This window comes from Capricornis sumatraensis, chromosome 11, assembly GCF_032405125.1.
Source record: "Capricornis sumatraensis isolate serow.1 chromosome 11, serow.2, whole genome shotgun sequence".
In the NCBI taxonomy this organism is placed as follows: domain Eukaryota; kingdom Metazoa; phylum Chordata; class Mammalia; order Artiodactyla; family Bovidae; genus Capricornis; species Capricornis sumatraensis.
In genome coordinates, this window is record NC_091079.1 from 34,994,978 (window position 1) to 35,013,454 (window position 18,477).

Below are 18,477 nucleotides of genomic sequence, written 5' to 3' on the forward strand. Positions count from 1 at the left end.
TCAGTAGCTTTTCCCAGGTATCAAAACAATTTAAGAATTCTTTAAGATTTTTCTTTCCTTGGTAATCTTTTCTGATACTTCTAGGCTGGATTCATATACTCTATATCCATAGCACTGTATAATGCTATCACCATTTAGGGGGTCATATTGAAGTTAACTATATGGCTCTGTTATCATTCCCAGACTTCTTGAGGGCTGGAATCAACTATCTCTGTATCTCAAGTGCCCAGTGGAGTGTCCAGTACATGTTATGTAATTTTTTGAAATTTATATTTTTCCTTTGGGTTGAAAATAAATTTTTATTTATGGGACACATTTATTTACATCTAAACATCAAAACATGATATATTTTACAGTTGCAGGTAATTATTATAGCAATGTAGCAATGCTTTGGTTTACTGACCAAGTTTCTACTAAGATAACTATTAGCTTAATCTTAGTTTTGTAATCTAGACACCTAATTTTAAGATGATTATAACTATCTAGTTTTAGAGATGTCATCAGATTAACCCCAAAATGCTTAGTAATTCCAAAAGTTTCATATTTTACCATATTTACTTTTCAAAGATGATTGAGAAGGTGTTTGGGAGTCTTCTCTCCAAATATATATAAGTAGTAGCTCTCTCTTCACTGTAAATGTTTCATATAGTGAACTATTAGAATTTCATTATACTCCTTTGACTTACCAATTTGTAGTATTTTTTGAAATTCTGTATGTATTTTAGAAGCCGATTATTATAAAATTTTGAATGTCTGGTCGTTAAGCACCTGGACCTAGGCAAAAAGTTGAAGAATTAAGACAGCCCTTTACGAAGAAACCCTGTTTCATTAATGTCATTTGATTTTTTTATTATCTTTTGAAACAATATACTTTATAATTAAAAAGGTGCTGGTTTTTGCCTGGGACATTCTTATGTGGTAGCAAGAACTCTGAAATGACCTAGAATATATACTATTTTCCCCCTTGATTCTTAGTCTTTGATAGTGCTTGTGGGTAGAAATATTTCTTGTTTTACTCTTTATTAGCCTTCCCTTATTGGTGCAGAACTCACCATAGTAGTATCAAATTTTCTTAACTTCTGGATTATATTTTAGTTGTACTTTCTATGGACTTAACTGCATTAAAAGAAAAAAGATGTAAAGTCACTGAACACTAAACACATAACTAACCAATGGTTTAAGGGACTATTTTTTGATGTGGTATAAAACTGAATGCTTTAATGCCTATTTTTTAAAAGTCCTCAGTTGAATGGATGTTGACTATACCTTGGCAGATTTATAGATTAATTAGAATAAAGTCTTAACTATCCTCAGCTTTTAATCTGTTTCTCAGTCTTTCCTCAATTGTCGTAGTTTGGAATTTTCTTCCTTTCCGAGGTAGATGTCCTCAACTTAATTAGCTAATGTTTGTTGAGCATCTACTATGCACTAGGCATTCTGCAATGTGCTGAAGATGCTAATAGGAAAAAAAGATGAAGCTAAATATATTTTAAAAATAGACATTAGCTCTTCCTAGTTACATTTCTGTTTTCTCAGGTCATCCAGATTATGTACAGATTATGTAGATAAGGTATGATGTGCTTTTGGTAGGAAGAGGCCAAGTTACATTTTTATTTAAATCAAATATTGTTTTTTTTAGTTTGTGAAAGCAGTCAGAGATACTGATGTGTTGAGGAAGGAAAGAGGATTTTGAATCCAGATAGCTAATAAAAATGACATAATCACATTTCCCTAACAGTGTTTAAAAAATTGTTTGATAAGTAAATGTGACCAGATAACTTCCCTGAAATTTGATTCAGGGAAGTTTGATTTTTTATTATTTCTAATATGGAGATCAATTTTATGATACCAGTCTTTAGGTCTAAGAGAGAAAAAGATTGATGTCAATAGTTATTTAACAGGTAAAATATGGTACTCATAATATGTATTTATTTATTTGTTCTGTCATTAATTGTACATAATTTGTACATGTGTATGTGTGTTGCCAGTAAGAAAACACAAAAGCCTAACACAATTAATTTTACATGTTATATGTTTTTTATTTTGTTTTTTCCCCATTATAGCTTCTACCAAGTATATAAACACAGCAGAAGCAGAATCTTTTGGCTGTGGGGAATGGAAAGCAAATTCCAAAACTTAAATCATATCTACTTATGAGACTTTAACCATATGATCTGTTTTTGTCATTTTAAAATTATAGAAATCTTAAAATATATTTTTCTGTTTTTGATGTTTTTCAGTATTCATCCACAATGCGATACCTTTCATAGGGTTTGGCTTTTTGGATAATGCAATTATGATTGTTGCAGTAAGTTCTTTCAACCCTTCTATTTTGAACTAATAAAGAAATGTGGTCTAAATTTTCCTAATAATTTATATATTACAGTTGTAAAGCTTTAATTAACATAATGAATAAGACTATTTTTAGCTGTATTTCATGTTAATTAGACTGTAGCTCAATTTTAAGGCATTATATCTATTAATCATCAAGACTTTTGGTAAAGCATTGACAATAATAAACAGATATTTATTGAGTCTATATTATTCTGTTCTAGTTTCAACATTCTTATTAAAGAAAAATGTTTGTAAAATTTTCTGATGTTCTTTAATTTTATCAGCAGTTCTTATATCTGTATGTTATTAATTAGTTCCTAGTCCAGTTTTCCCATACAAAAATATTTACAAGAGTGTTTTGATATTTAGTCTATCCATTTAACTCAAAGATGATTTAAGTTTCAATTCAGTAAGTTTCAGTACTGTAAATGATAAGGCCTTCAGTCTTTGTTCCATCACAGTGTTAAAAATTCTCTTTTGCTGGAGTCATTTTCATTTAAGGTTGTTTCTTAAAGGTATTGTTTAATCGTAGGAATGGTCAATTGACCTTTCATACTCTTCTGTGACAGCTTTTGTCAATAGATACCAATTTTAAGTCTAGATTATAAAGTTGTGATGAAAATACACGTCCATCATTAGTCCACGAGGAAAATGCAGGTCTTCTGAAGCTGCCTAGTGCTGTATCCAATTCTCCTCACTGACTCAAAGTTTTAAAAAGTCTAAAAATTCTAAATATTGTATAGAAAACTGCTCAAAAAATTAAAAAGGGGAGTGATTTTAGGATTATTGAATATGAGGAAAAAAATAGTTGAGAGATGCCAGGGTTTGTTTTTTTTTATTTGTCGTTGTTTGTTCTGTTTTTTGTTTCAGTGTTTTGACGGTCACATATACTATAGGTGGGTAGAAACAGAATATTTGCTTTTAAAATAGGGATGAAAGTATAGTTTACATTGTATAGATTATAAAATTTGCTTGAAGACTATCTAAAATTGGTTCACTCAAGAATGGTTTTCTTTGCTGTATAGTCTTACTTTATGTCCAGATTGATGGGGATCAGATATCCAGAAATTCTAGCCATTCAGCTGGTTGAGGAAACACAAGGTTTACACATCAGGAAGGTATCTTGCTTGGTAAACAGTCATAGAAGATACTGTAGCATGCACATAATTTGAAAGTGATAAGCACCCATTGGATGGATAATTCTTGAGCAGAGTAGTCTGGTAAGAGCATCTAAAATATAATTTCAAAATGCTAGCTTTTTGGCTGATAATGATATTTTCCTAATGAATCAAGTTGATTAATTTATATATCTGTGAGTAAAAGAAACTTTCAACCATGCCATACTACCTTTTCTGAAATAAGTAAACCTTTAGTAAGCCTTGAGTTGGTTAGATTATTTAAATTGTTAATGTAAATAAAATCTAATTTTATTTACTATTTATAGAAAAACCTGCTATGATTAAATTATAAACTGTCATTTAAGTCTTGGTATGTTCCTGAATAGATTGGATTAAAGCTTCTTTGTGACAATTTTACACTCAGTATTTTAATTCTACCATCTTAATAATCTTTTTTTTTTTTTTTTTGGCCTCAGTTGAGCAAACCTTAGATATTCAAATGATGAAAGGCTATCCTAAAGGGAAGTGTTGAGAAGATATATTTTGCTTAAAGAGGGAGGGCAGGGAGATTTTGAAGAGGGAGCAGAATAGGGAAACTGGGTAGTTTCTTAGATCCTGAATAAGACCTTTGCAGTATGGTCTTGGGGCTTCCCTGGTAGCTCAGCTGTTAAAGAAATCTCCTGCAGTGCAGGAGATCCCAGTTCGATTCCTGGGTCAGAAAGATCCACTGGAGAAGGGAATGGCTACCCACTCCAATATTCTGGCTTGGAGAATTCCATGGACTGTATAGTCCATGGGGTCGCAAATAGTCGGACACAACTGAGTGACTTCCACTTTCATCAACTTTCAGTATGGTCTTACTATTTCTTTGAAATAAATATCTCAAGTAACTGATGTGCTGTACTTCGTCGCTCATTTGTGCCCAACTCTGTAACCCCATGGACTGCAGCCCGCCAGGCTCCTCTGTTCATGAGGATTCTCCAGGCAAGAATACTGGAGTGGGTTGCCATGCCCTCCTCCAGGGGATCTTCCCAACCCAGGGATTGAACCCTGGTCTCAGTCAATGCAGATAGATTCTTTACCATCTGAACCACCAGGGAAGCCCAAGAATACTGGAGTGGGTAGCCTATCCCTTCTCCATGGGGTCTTCCCAACCCAGGTATTGAACTGGAGTCTCCCACATTACAGGCAGATTTTTTATCAGCTGAGCTACCAGGGAAGCCCCAAGAAACAGATTTCTGTGTTTAAATAAAGATACCAATTAAGACAGAACAACCACACCCACATTCTAAAGTCAAATTATTGCAATGTTCCTATCTTGTGTTACTCAGGCCTGTGTCTCATTGTTAGTGTGACTGTTTTTCTAGGCCTGAGATGATTGACTCTAACTCAGTAAAATTTGTTTTTCTGGTTTATGTTGAAGTCCAGTTTCACAGACATCACCAGTTTTTTATTTATATAGTACTGAAATAAGTGTTTTAACTACCGGCTTAAAACTGATTAAGAGTAAGTGGTGTGGCAAAATATCCTGTGATAATTGCAGAATAATTCAGAAACAGTTAAATTTTCCAGAGAGACTTTTTTAATAGACTGCTAAGACTAGAAATCTATAAATAATATAACTATAGAATCTATGAAAAGGCAAATAAGTGAACATTGTTATCTTAAGAATGTTTTTTACCTTTTTTTGTTAAACACTAATTGCCGTTGTAGGATAGCTATGACTGTTTGAAGATAGTAAGTTAAGAAAACATTTTTTAAATGTTTAATTTTTAACTGATTCTTTTTTTTGTATCATGTCATTTGGTATTTTTCCTGTTAGGTATACCCTAATTGCAATCATGTAAACAGATTCCTATATAACTTCTCGCAGTAGATTTGACCTTTATTATTGGCTGCTGTTCATACTAAGCATTTAATTTCATAGTTTTTTTTTATTTTTGTGTTGTTGGATTGCTTCTTATAACTTATATTTTAGTGAGTGGTGGGGGGGGTGGAATTCTTCTTACAATTTAATTAAGATAGACTTGATTAGAATTCTAGAATAGATGAATAAGATTGAGGTGATGAACCAAGTACAACTTTAAGACAACTAGTACTAGGTTTATTTATAATTTCTACACCACCTGTTAACATGAAATTTGATGTTATTATGGGGAAAAGGAAAAGAGTAGAGATTTTATTGCCTTCAAACCAACTTTGACTTAACATGAAGCTTTTCATGCTATTAGAAGCATCTTCAGTTTTCTTAAATTCAACCAAGTGATTAAGCATGTAAATGCTTTATAAATACATATGTTTGCAGACAGATTCATTTTAGGTAATTTCCAATGATTCATTGCTGTTAAAGATGCTGTATTTATTTTTTATACATTGTAGCTGTCGGGAACTTCTCTCCTATATTAATACTCCAGGGTTTTTTTGCATCCATGTATAAAGATATTTTTTTGGGCCTGTTTTTTTTTCCTTCAGAAATCTGTTTCTTTGCGTTCCTTTATAACCTTGTAACTTTAATGCCTGGGAAACCTTTACATTAGGCTATTTGGTCCATACTCTATAGGAATTATATTTTAAAGGAGTGGAATCAAAAGGCCTATGGGAAGGAAAATTGAGGAAGTTAAATTTAACTTCTCTTCCATTTTGTAAATAATTGAGTAATGCAATATAACTGTATACCAGATAAGGCATCTTTTTTGTTTTTCCTCAACAAATACTGAGATTTGTAGGGTGTTTTTTTTTCTCCACAAGTATCATTGATATTAAAAAAATTTTTTTAGAAATTTTCAGCCATCAATATTTAAGAGAACTTTTGAAAAGTCCATTTTTGGCAGCATTGCATAAGGGTTAGAACTGAATTAGCACAATAGATTCTAGAATTTCTTTTTTCTATATAATAACCCATCAGAATCGTTTAATCTTCAGTTCCTTATCTTTAAAAGTAGAGGCGAAAATATGAGCCCTTGTTTTCTTTAGAGAAAGTCTTAAACTCTCAATAAATAAATTCAGTGGAGCTTCATTTTTGCTGTATCTCTGTTGTATTAAATGCTATTGTTGCTTGTAAATGAATTATATAGTCTCATTATCTAGTGATTAAAGAGTTAAATGTTTTAAGGATAATTTTTGAAATCTGATTTTTTTGGGTCCTTAGGAACTGGTCTAGTCTTTTAAATCTTTTATAAGGTAAATACCAATAGTATATAATTATATCATTCAGAATTTAAAATTTAGGTGAGTTGGTTATCTTTGTGTTCAAAAGCATTAAAGCACCTTTCAATAGTAGGAAAATATAAATTCTAGATTATTAATGATGAATTGTATTGCTCTGTATGTTGCTATTTTTTAATTTTATGAAGGCTTAATTGTAATGAATAAAATATTGATGTTATTTCTGCATGAATGCATATATGTAATAAATAAGTGATTTGCTATAGTATATGCATATTTATGTATATTATATATATAACTGCTGTAATAACATTGTTTTATCTGTTTTGATTAATGCTTTGCTATTTTATAGCCACTTTGGTTTTAATTTTTAAGATTAATTTCTTTGTAATTGTTTTTCAGGGAACCCATATTGAATTGTCTATTGGAATTATTTTGGGAATTTCAACTATGGCAGGTATTTAATAGTAGTAGTGTTATTATTCCATTGTCTGTATATTTATGAAACATTTTAGTAGGTTAAGTATAGAAGAAGATACTTCATTTGAATGAATTTACTCACTGAGATGTCTGTCATTAATAGTTTATCTCCTTAATCCTATCCTTTAATTTTTAATTTTGTAAATGTAGTATGCATTTTTCTGAGAAGGTTTGGGTACTTTATGTTAGTTAATGAGTAAGAATAATCTGCTATATTAACTGTGTAAAAAAATTTTTTTTCTCTTAATTCAGTGTTACCCTAAAACCTTCCTGGCCATTTTCTCTATCAAATTATTTATTTTCAAGTTGGGAAGAAAAATCAAGGAAGGAAACACAAGACCAAAAATCCGATTTGGTTCTGTCTTCTTCTTTCCCCACAAATACTACTCTACTCTTCATGATGGTGGAATTTGGGAACAATTCTGTGTTGTGTTACTATGGAACATGTGAAGTAGATGAGTAATGAAAGAGACATTTCTCTCCTTGATTTTCTTGAATGTCATAGCTGTACTTTACTCTTTAACTTTCAAGTATCCAAATTCCCTTAAATATTGTCTGAAAGTTGAACTACAGAATGTTATGCAAATTTTTAAATATTGAAACCAAAATGGAAACTGGCTGCCACATCAGGAAAAAAAACTACTAATTGATGGAGGTAGAAGACTATAATCTCAGATCTCTATTTTGAGATCTTGAAGTTCAGAGCTGTCAAATGAGTTACTTTGGATATAGTCATTGTAGCTTAGAAAGGTGGTAACTCTTCTAGACCAGTGCTTTATTGATTACACGGTGATTTACTATAGTGATTTTTCTGACTTTTATGTAGTAATTCACTTGTCCATTTTTCATTTTTTTAGCTGCTGCTTTGGGAAACCTTGTGTCAGATTTAGCTGGCCTTGGGTAGGTTCACTTGTGCATGTGTATACTTACTCTCTATTCTCCATTCTCCTTTGATTGGGAAGGATTTTGAAAAGGGACATTTATTTTTGCATGTGTGTTTTAGAACTAAATTTTTAAAATTAATGTTTCTAAATCAGCAGCACTAAATCTTTGGTGTGCATCAAATATGATGCCTAGCTCACATCTCAGTCTTGCAGGATTAGTGTCTCTAGGGATGGGGCCCTGACATTTGAGTTTAAGAATCTTCTCAAGCAATTCTGATATGTGTAAAAATTTTTTTTAAAACTACCGTAAGGTAAGCAGACAGAGTTGAATTTTTCATGTCCCAAAATGTTTATATGTATTTTATAAATATTTCTACAGGTGAGACAGGACTAAAAGTAAGAAACCCTGTCATTATTTCATAACCCCCGTCCTCCCACTAAGTCCAAAGATAAGAAATATGGCTCAAATGTGAGGATACTGACTGGGCATGTTTTCTAGAGAGAGGAATTTTCAAAGCGAATAATGGCCAAAGCATACATGAACTTGGCTAATTTTTGCTCTTTTTATTCCATGTGGCAAGAAGGAATGATGAAACAAACTGAGGGCGCCTACTCAGAAAAGGCCAGCTTTCTCTCTTTCTGTTTTTACATCTTCTCTTCTAAGCAGCAGATGGCCTGGGCTGCTTCCTGAGCTTGGGGAAGCCTAGGAAGTATGAATTAGACAGAGTTGGCATTAACTATTGTGATAAACATACTCTGTCTTGCTCAGTCTTTGGTTCTGTTTCTTCCTCTTTTTTTTTGGTTCATTTTGATGGTAAGTTTTGAGATTTGAATTTGGATCTAGGAGCAGTCTACTTAGCCCTATAATCTAGGGAAAGACAGCTTTATACATGATCTAACTCTGTATATTAGACATCTGCACTTGAGTATGGGGCCACAGGTACTGTTCAAAACACAATTTCTTTGTTCTGGGCCAAAGCAGAAATTTTGTAACCTGCAATTTCTGATGTAAACCTACAGTGATATTATCCCTTAAACATTCCATTTCCTAGTTTCCAACATTAAGGTTTATAATGATAATATTACAGATTTGTTGGGACTCTTCCATCTAAGAACTGTTTCTTCTCTGCCTTAAAAAAATTATGTAATAAATACCACATTTTATCAATCTTAGTTGCATAGATTTTTAGAGCTTAACATATCTAATATTGGGATCCATCTTATAATTGATGGTATACATAATTTAATTGGCAAATTTTTTTCTTTCTTCCAGTTCTTAAAGTAAGATTGTATCCAATAAGCAATTGCCACTTAGAAGATACTTGAAATTGCCCTGAAAATTATAGGCTGTTTTTCTTAGTATATCAATCTGATAAATTTTAAGAAAACTTTTTTTCTGGTGACAGTTATTAAATTATATGTTAAAGTGCTTTGCTTTGAATTTGGAGTAAATGTATTAATTATAATTGTAAAATTTTTATATACCTTGAATTATTCTTTTTAAAGTAATGGTAGAGAGTAATTACTCTTAAGTCAGTTAATTTACCTGTGTATTAAGTATGTCAGTCTGGAAAATTTTAAACCAAATATATGTATATACAATAAAGATGAAAATTGTAAAAGAATGTTTACACCATTTCAGGAGTATACAGATATAAAATTATCTTTGTTGAAGTCATGAGTTTTTCATATGTGAGGACATAGTTTTTCATATGTGTCTCTTTAAAAACTTACATTCTGTCCTCTTGTATTTTTTTTAAATTTATTTATTTTAATTGGAGGCTAATTACTTTACAGAATTTTAGTGGTTTTTGCCATACATTGACATGAATCAGCCATGGGTGTGCATGTGTTCCCCATCCTGAACCCTCCTCCCACCTCCCTCACCATCCCATCCCTCAGGGTCATCCCAGTGCACCAGCCCTGAGCACCCTGTCTCATGCATCGAACCTGGACTGGCGATCTGTTTCACATATGATAAGATACATGTTTCAATGCTATTCTCTCAAATCATCCCACCCTCGCCTTATCCCACAGAGTCCAAAAGTCTGTTCTTTACATCTGTGTCTCTTTTGCTGACTCACATATAGGGTTGGATGGCATCACCGACTGAATGGACATGGGTGTAGGTGGACTCTGGGAGTTGGTGATGGACAGGGAGGCCTGGCGTGCTGCAGTCCACGGGGTCGCAAATAGTCAGACATGACTAAGCGACTGAACTGAATTGAACTGATATAGGGTCATCTTTCTAAATTCCATATATATGCGTTAATATACGGTATTGGTGTTTTTCTTTCTGACTTACTTGTCCTCTTGTATTTTTAAAGACTTGCGGGCTATGTTGAAGCTTTGGCTTCCAGGTTAGGCCTATCAATTCCTGATCTCTCACCAAAGCAAGTTGACATGTGGCAGACACGTGTTAGTTCACATTTGGTGAGTACTTTGTGTGGTTTATGATAATGAATTTGGGTAGCCAGAGCAAGACACTGTATATAATTCAGTCCCTTGAGAAATTTGAGATTAAAATTGATTTGAGTGGAGTTTTTAACAAAAACTATCCGAACCTTTGACTTTTTTTGTAGGCATACTTGAAAAAGATTTTTGAAAAAATCTTTATATGATTCAGTTACTGTTGAGGAGTATCAGTTATGTGCTGAGACTGAAGGACATAAAATGAGTAATAAACTATAGTTCTTTTTGAGGATTGTATAGGTAAAGAATCAGACATATTAAACAAATTATAATTTAGTGTGACATATTCAGTAATAGAAATGTACACTGGATATAGCAGAAGCACCAGGAGAAGAAATAACTCTTTGTGGAAAGAAATTTCTTTTAGTGGGGAGATTTCTTGGTGTATATCAGATCTAAGGTTATTTTTAAATTATTGATGAGACATTTATTAGGTGGGAGAGAGAATTCTAAGTATGTTGATTAGCAAGTAGAAACGTATGATGATAACTAACTGGAAGTTCCTGGCGGAGAGAGGGTCTGCATCTGACTAATCTCTGTCTCCCTGGTACCTACCATAGAGTTTGGTACTTTGTAGATTCTCAATAAATGTCTATATGAAGATATAAAACTTAATTGGTATGTATTTTAACCTTAATAGTCATCATAGGAATGCAACATTTAAAAATCATTTACAAAAATTAAATAAATTTTTCATAATATAGGAGAGATCACAGAAAAATTGTGCATATGTAGACATATAAATATATTGCAGTGGGTATATACATATATTTGCAATTTTTTCTAAAATACACAGCAAAGCAGTATAATTATGCACAGATATTCATATTATTTGATTTTTAAATAAATCATTGAGGAAGAACTGTACACCAAAATGTTTATTGTTCTATCACTGACAGTAGCGATGATTTTTAATGGTAAGAAGAGCTTTTACATTTATTATAGGCCCATCAATTCAGTGAAACTTAGAAGTTTTTGTATTAAGTTTATGAAACAGTTTGAGAAAAGAGTTTATTCTAAGTGTGACTGGTGGGGGGCAGGAGGAAAGCAGTAAACAAAGTTATGTTTACATAATGATTAGACCTACATTCATAATTAGGTGTACATGGGGATAAATACTGAAAAGGAATATGTACAAAGGACAGCAAATCCAAATATGTTGAGAGTACTGGGTGAGATTTTTCGTTCCTTTCTATCTTCTGACTTTAAAATGTATGTACATTTTTAAGGTATTTTCTTTCTGAATACTTCTCTAATGTTATAGCAATTTGAAAAAAATTTAAAATTTTTTTCCTGGTTGCCTTGAACTTTACATATTATTTGTTCTAGAACCTTTTTGAATGTCATTTTTAAATTTAAGTTAGTATGATCAAAAGAAATATAGTAACAGTTGAATTATATAGTACATAGTAATTTTTATCATAGATACTTAAGCAGAGGTTCCTCTTACAGGGATAAAATAACTTTGAAAAAATGTTTTCTTTTGTTTCCGTAGGGTAAAGCTGTCGGGGTGACTATTGGCTGCATTCTAGGAATGTTCCCTTTGATCTTCTTTGGAGGAGGTGAAGATGATGAAAAACTGGAAAAGAAAAATTAACTCACATAGAATACCTTTAAAAAGATGTAAACTAATGTACCTCAGTTATCAAATATGCTGTCAACAGCATTTAGGAATTAAGACAGTAACAGTGTATAGATAATGGGATCAAATAATTCAGCATGTATTATGGAAAACACTAACTTATTGTGGCTTGGTTTTCTTAGGACATCTTTTTAAAAAAAATTTTTGTGTAAATTGGTAAAATGCTTTTTCATCAATGGCAGTCAACATTTTACCTTTTCTTTTTCTTTGTATACCAAAATACCATTTAAGTATCAGTCGTTGATGTACTGTGCTAACTTGAGATTTGCCTGTTTGTTACTTACCATGTGTACACGCATGAAAGCATTTACTGTCGTTGTTGTCCCCTACAGTTACAATTCAACCTTAAAATTTTTTCCAAATTACTTAAGACGTTTAGTATCAGTTGAATATTTCTTTTTTACTCTCTTTTTGGCAACATCAATTTTGTACTGTTTCACAGTAAACATTTACAATCATATAGTTTCAGTCCTTTTTTAAAAACTCTCACATCTATTCAAAATGAACAGACTTTAAGTACTTATCACTCATTTCGATTTTCTGACCTCTTAGTCTCAAGAGCCGGAGATTAATTAGGATGAACAATTATTTTTAGTCTCCCTACTACATAAGAACATATATGTTAAGAAGTGCATTATTTTGAGTTGGTTTTTATACTTTTATTTTCTCAACTTTGAATGATTACGTAGTGATTTTTGACTCCTATGGGAAAGAAAGTCATTAAGAGTGCTTTTATGGGGATTGTGGGATTTAGGTCAACTAAGAGGTTTCACATGACACTTGGAAAGTTACGAGGCTCAAAATGTTTTTTTCACAGAAGTATAAAATGGAAACTGTTAAGAAGGTCTATGATATGACTGGTGAAGTTGAGGTGATGTTCATAAGGTTAGTAAGTACAAATAATATTGTTTGGGAATGCTCCTCCCCTCCAAATGTTGTCCCCTTATCTAAGTTGAATTAATTTGAATCCTAATGTTATATCTTCTTTAGCAGATTTTATTTCTGGATAACTTCTTTTGAGGTGAAAAATAAATATTTTATATTTTACTTTTTGCTATATATATATAGCCTAGTAATCGAAAGATGTATGAGGAGAAATTCTTTCTCCCATTTTTCGTTCCCTTTCTTTTTTTGTGGCGTTTCAATCATATTCTAGATTGAAGTTCCTTATGTCCAGTCTTGTGTATCTGACTTAAGTGTAGCTAGAATTCACATCTATACTTGTGAGTCATACATTTTAATTTTATGAACCTGTAAAGTTTGTTAGCATGTGATCTGTTACACATGCTAAAAAATTACTCTTAATTGTAAGAGTACTTAAATATATCACAGAGGAGAAAAACAAATTAAAATGACTATTTGGGCCACGGAAACTATTTACTTTGCTAAATAGATGAAAAAGAAGGGAAACTTAAAGATGGCTGTATTTACAGCTACCTTATTTTAAAGGTTTATTTGCACATTTACTTTGAACTCTTATTTTCAGAGGAGCTGGTTTCTCTCACAAGACAGTTTGTGATAAATTCTTTTCTGTTTACTTCAAAATTATTTTAGAGCTATCCTGTAATCATAGGTTTTTGAGGGAAAAATAGACCATATGCTATAAAAATAAATATATAACATTCTTCTTATGTACAAATAATGTGACAGTCTCGTTTGATCAAATTAAAATTATAAAACTTAACATCTTAAATAGAATTGTGGTTTGTATCTTCCACATAACATCACAGACACCAATTTTTTTTTTTATTATTTCAGATAATAGGATTAGAGTGATTATTTAAAAAATTTTTTTTGGTAAATGTTTAAGTGCTTTTGTACCTAACTTATATTGCCAGCCCTTTCTGTTCTCTGAAAACATATGTTTTTGTGGTGCTTAAATTTTCTTTTTATTAAGTCTTATATCCAGAAACCTTACCTATGAGTTTAGAAAGGGCTTTTGATTTTACTTTCTTCTTTTTCTTTTTTTCTGCTCCTGAAAGTAACACAGTCCTACAGAGAATCTTTTAGTTTAACTGAGCATCTGTAGAATTATTTAAGATTTCAAAATGTGGAATATATAACCTTTTTATATTGCAAAGTACTTTAATTTGTGGTTACAATACAATTTGCATAATTCAGGTAATTAGTTTAAAAGAATGGAGCCCTTTCATCCTTAACCTAAGGTACACATTTTTTTCTAGTATGGTGCTTTGCACAAAGTGGCTTCTGAAAAATGGTTCCCTTTAAGATAATGACTTCATATAATCATTGTTTCATGTTACTTGTCATGGAGAATGTTATTTCAGGTTGAAACTGGAATTCTTATTTCTCACATTAACTATTTCTTTATTGGGAGCAACTATATGATTAAATGCAACATGAGCTGCATCAATACTGTTCATTTGATATCATGTTGTCCGTGTATTATGATTTATTGACTTATTTATGCATGTAAATTGGGTGCATTTTGTTGCCACTGTATGTTAAATGGTGACCAGTGTTTTTACAAAGGAATTGAACAAAGAAAAATACCTTTTAAGAAATTTTGGAATGTGGTTTTGATTTTGAAATTTGATTTTCTTTCTAATCTCAGAAAATCCTGGTTATTCTGTAGCTTAAAGGAAATAGTATAAATAAATGCAGATTTGTTTCAGGGTTCTAGCAGTGTCACTGAGACAGTAAAATGGAACTATTTACCATTTCCTTGAAGTCCACACTTGAGATACAACATTATAGATTATGAGAGCAGGATGATCCCATATTGAGATAATTTGACCTTTAATAGGATGTCAAAAAAACTTTAGATAGATTGGCATAAATTACTCTGATGGCTGTTTATTTACAGCAGAGATATCCAGGCCTTCTATGTAAGAATGCATCATTTACTTTACTCCTTTTCCTCAGAAAATGAATTTTGAAGGTAATAAAAATTTATCTTTTGTATCAAAAACTTGTGCAAACCATTTTGAAGTAAAATTTCCCAGTTTTAGAATTTTATAGTTTTTTGCCATTTTAAGAGTATATTAAATGTAATGTAATTATTCTACATTGATATTAAATATAATCTTTTTCTTGACCAATTGGGATCTTACCTAGGATGTAGTAGTGGGTCAGTGTAAGGGGGTCAATCACTGTAATACACTGCATTAATAGAACGAAGCAGAAAATACCACATTATCTTCTCAATTCTTGCAGAAAAGTAATTTGACAAAATATAACATCTTTTTTTGTGGAAAAAATCAGAAAATTAGGTATATATCTGGTTTTTATAGCTTTTTAATTTTCCCCCCATTTTTTGCTGCTCTCTCTTCTGGCAACTGCTCTCTCTCTCTAATTTGCTGTTTTTCGGCTGTGTGGACTTAGAAACTTGATAGTCAGTCTTACCATAAATTATTTGAGAAGTATTAGAAAATAGGCTATGGAGCCTGAGTGAGATGATGATGGCAGTGGTGATGATGATAAATATAATGTTAGTTCCCTTTCATTAAGCACTTACTGATTGCTTTGTACTATAGTATTTTACATACATTATCACACTTAATCTCTGTAATAGCAATGTTAAGTTGGTACTGTTATTATCCTTATTTCATGTTGAGCAAATGGAGACATGGAGAGGTTAGTTTGCACAGGGCATCACTGTTAATAAGGGGACCAAAGTCTGACTTTGTCCAAGCATGCAGTCTGTGATTTTAACTACCTACTATGCAGTCAGGATAGCAGTTGCATGGACTCTGTAATGTCTGTTCTCTGCTCAGTCTTCTTTTTGCCTGTATATTTGTGGAGTTATTTTCTCACTTATAACTTAAGGGAATTGTACTAAAACTCTCCAAGTTCATTTAACAAATCTTTTGTTTTTGACTGTATATTATGTACTAGGAAGTGTTCAAGTCTCCGAATGAACAGCCAGAACATCCATATATCCTTAGGAAGCTTATTCTATAGGGGAGCAGAAGTGAGGGAGGAGAATACAGGAAAGCAGTTGTACCCTTAAATAAGTGGTGATAAGTTCTTTAGAAATAAATGAAAAGAGAAGAATAGAAAGTACCGGTGATCATATGTAGGGGGTTATTTTTACAGAGTGGTCAGGGAGCACCTGAAAGAAGTAAGAAATAAATAATACATATATCAGGGAAGAGAAGGTATTATGCTAGGTTCCAGAAAGTTGATGTTTAGAGAATCTCTACTATATGAAATATTTTCATATTTCACTTTGGAATGCATCATACGATTTTTTTCTTTATGCTACTGCTGCTAAGTCACTTCAGTAGTGTCCGACTCTGTGTGACCACATAGATGGCAGCCCACCAGGCTCCCCCATCTCTGGGATTCTCCAGGCAAGAACACTGGAGTGGGTTGCCATTTCCTTTCTCTTCTTTTTTCCATTTCCTTCTTTATATTTTTTTAAAATTGAAGTGTAGTTATATACAATACTGTGTTAGTTTCAGATGTGTAGCGCAGTGAGTTATATATACATATATATATGTGTATATATATGAGTTATATATAGATATTTATGAGTTATATATACATATTTATATGTATATATTTTTTCAGATTCTCTCCCCTTACAGTTAATTATAAAATATTGAGTATAGTTCCCATGCTGTACAATAGGTCCTTGTTGGTTATTTATTTTATATATAGTGGTCTGTTTATGTTAACGTCAAATTCCTAATGTATCCCTTTCTGTTCTCTTTCTGCTTTGGTAACCATAGTTTGTTTTCTGTGTCTGTGGGTCTATGTAAGTTCATTTGTGTCTTTTTCTTTCGATTACACATATCAGTAATATTATATGATATTTGTCTTTCTCTGTTTAATTCACTTAGTATGATAATCTCTAGATCCATCCATGTTACTGCAAATGGCATTATTTCACTCTTTATATGACTGAATAATATTCCATTGAATATGTGTGGCACATCTTCTTCATCTGTTCATCTCTTGATGGACATTTAGGCTGCTTCCGTGTCTTGGTATTATAAATAGTGCTTCAATGAACATTGGGGTGTGCATGTAAATTTTCATAATTGATTTTCTCCAGATACATGCCCAGGAGTTGGATTGCGTGTAAAAAATTTCCTTGTTTGTTTTGCAGTATTCATGTTTTCAGAATTAAGCCTGAATATTAATATTTAAGTATTAAGATTAATACTCCCTGCATATTTACTGACAGCAGTAAAGGGAAATGACTTGGAAGCATGGGGAAGCTACCTTGGGATTCATAAAGCAGGGGGTGACCAATCTATCAGCAAATGATTTAGGGTTTATTATGTGCTCATAATGAAACCTTGTAATTTTTTTTACCAAGGTAGTAAATGCTATTGGTGTATGAGTTTTAACACTGAAATAAGTTTTTTTCCTCCAACTTTTAGGATTGAAGTAGGAATTCAAGCAGGAACTTGTAACATTTTAACATTGAAGCTTTAGAACTTTCAGGATCTATTGATCTTATGCTGATAGCTGTATGAAGCACATGGTGTTTTGTATTGGTATTTGTATGAAATTTTACAACATCATACATAGGTTAATGGTATTGATGAGTTTATGAATGAAAGAAATTTCAGCAAACTTTTTGTTGACTTCTGAAGATTAAAAAGATGGAATAGGCATAGGATAGATTATATAATTTCTCCACAACTACAAGTCAAGCCTTTTGTTTAGATGAGTAAATTGTAAGAATGACGACTGAGGAGTTAAACTCAAAAAAACTACTTTGCAGGGAGATGAGGGGAATGTTCAAAAACTGTAGGATAAAGAAATTTTCTGTGAGAACTGTAAAAGTCAGTAAAGATTTGATATCTGCTAATAATATGAGAGCTATACATTTATATGGTGCTTTACTGTTTATAAAATATTTATGCATATGCAAGATATAAATGGAGTTTCAGAGAGATAGTTGAGTCAAAGAAAGCTGTTGAGCACATTTCTATGGATTGGATGTGCAACTAGTCTGCTGGTTTTGCCTGGGTTCAGTCATAAGACTAGTCCAACTGGTGAGTTGGCAGAAGCTAGAGGGTTTAATATGGTTTTGTCATAAACAGAGGGAGGACTAGGATCTCTCACCATGTGGTCTCTCATCATTTCATAGTCTATGACCAAATCTTAGCATGGCAGTTGGGTTCCAAGAGAGTAAAGGTAGAATCATGAGGTCTCACAATGCCTACACTCTGGACCTTCTACAGTGTATCATATACTATCTTCCCTTGGTCAGGACAAGTTACAAAACCAGCCCAAATTCAAAGGAGTGGCAAAACTAACTCCGTCCTTCTGAGGGGAGGATCAAGAATGGCCTGTTACAAAGGAGCATGGACACAGGGGGGCATGGACACAGGGGAGCATTGTTCATTGGAGGCCACTGTGATAACATCTCTATCCTTCCAGATTATGCTTTATCATGGGC

At 32.3% G+C, this 18,477-nt stretch overlaps 1 protein-coding gene across 1 annotated transcript in view; it reads left to right on the forward strand.

Annotated features, from left to right (window-relative positions):
- The window catches only part of TMEM65 (transmembrane protein 65), a 48,459-nt gene extending 33,642 nt beyond the window's left edge, over positions 1–14,817 (forward strand). The window contains exons 3-7 of the mRNA XM_068983661.1: positions 2,241–2,308; positions 7,020–7,074; positions 7,955–7,997; positions 10,309–10,414; positions 11,949–14,817. Coding sequence (XP_068839762.1) covers positions 2,241–2,308; positions 7,020–7,074; positions 7,955–7,997; positions 10,309–10,414; positions 11,949–12,050 — 374 coding nt within the window. The 3' untranslated portion in view covers positions 12,051–14,817. The remainder of the gene's footprint in view (positions 1–2,240; positions 2,309–7,019; positions 7,075–7,954; positions 7,998–10,308; positions 10,415–11,948) is intronic.
- Positions 14,818–18,477: the final 3,660 nt, after the last annotated feature.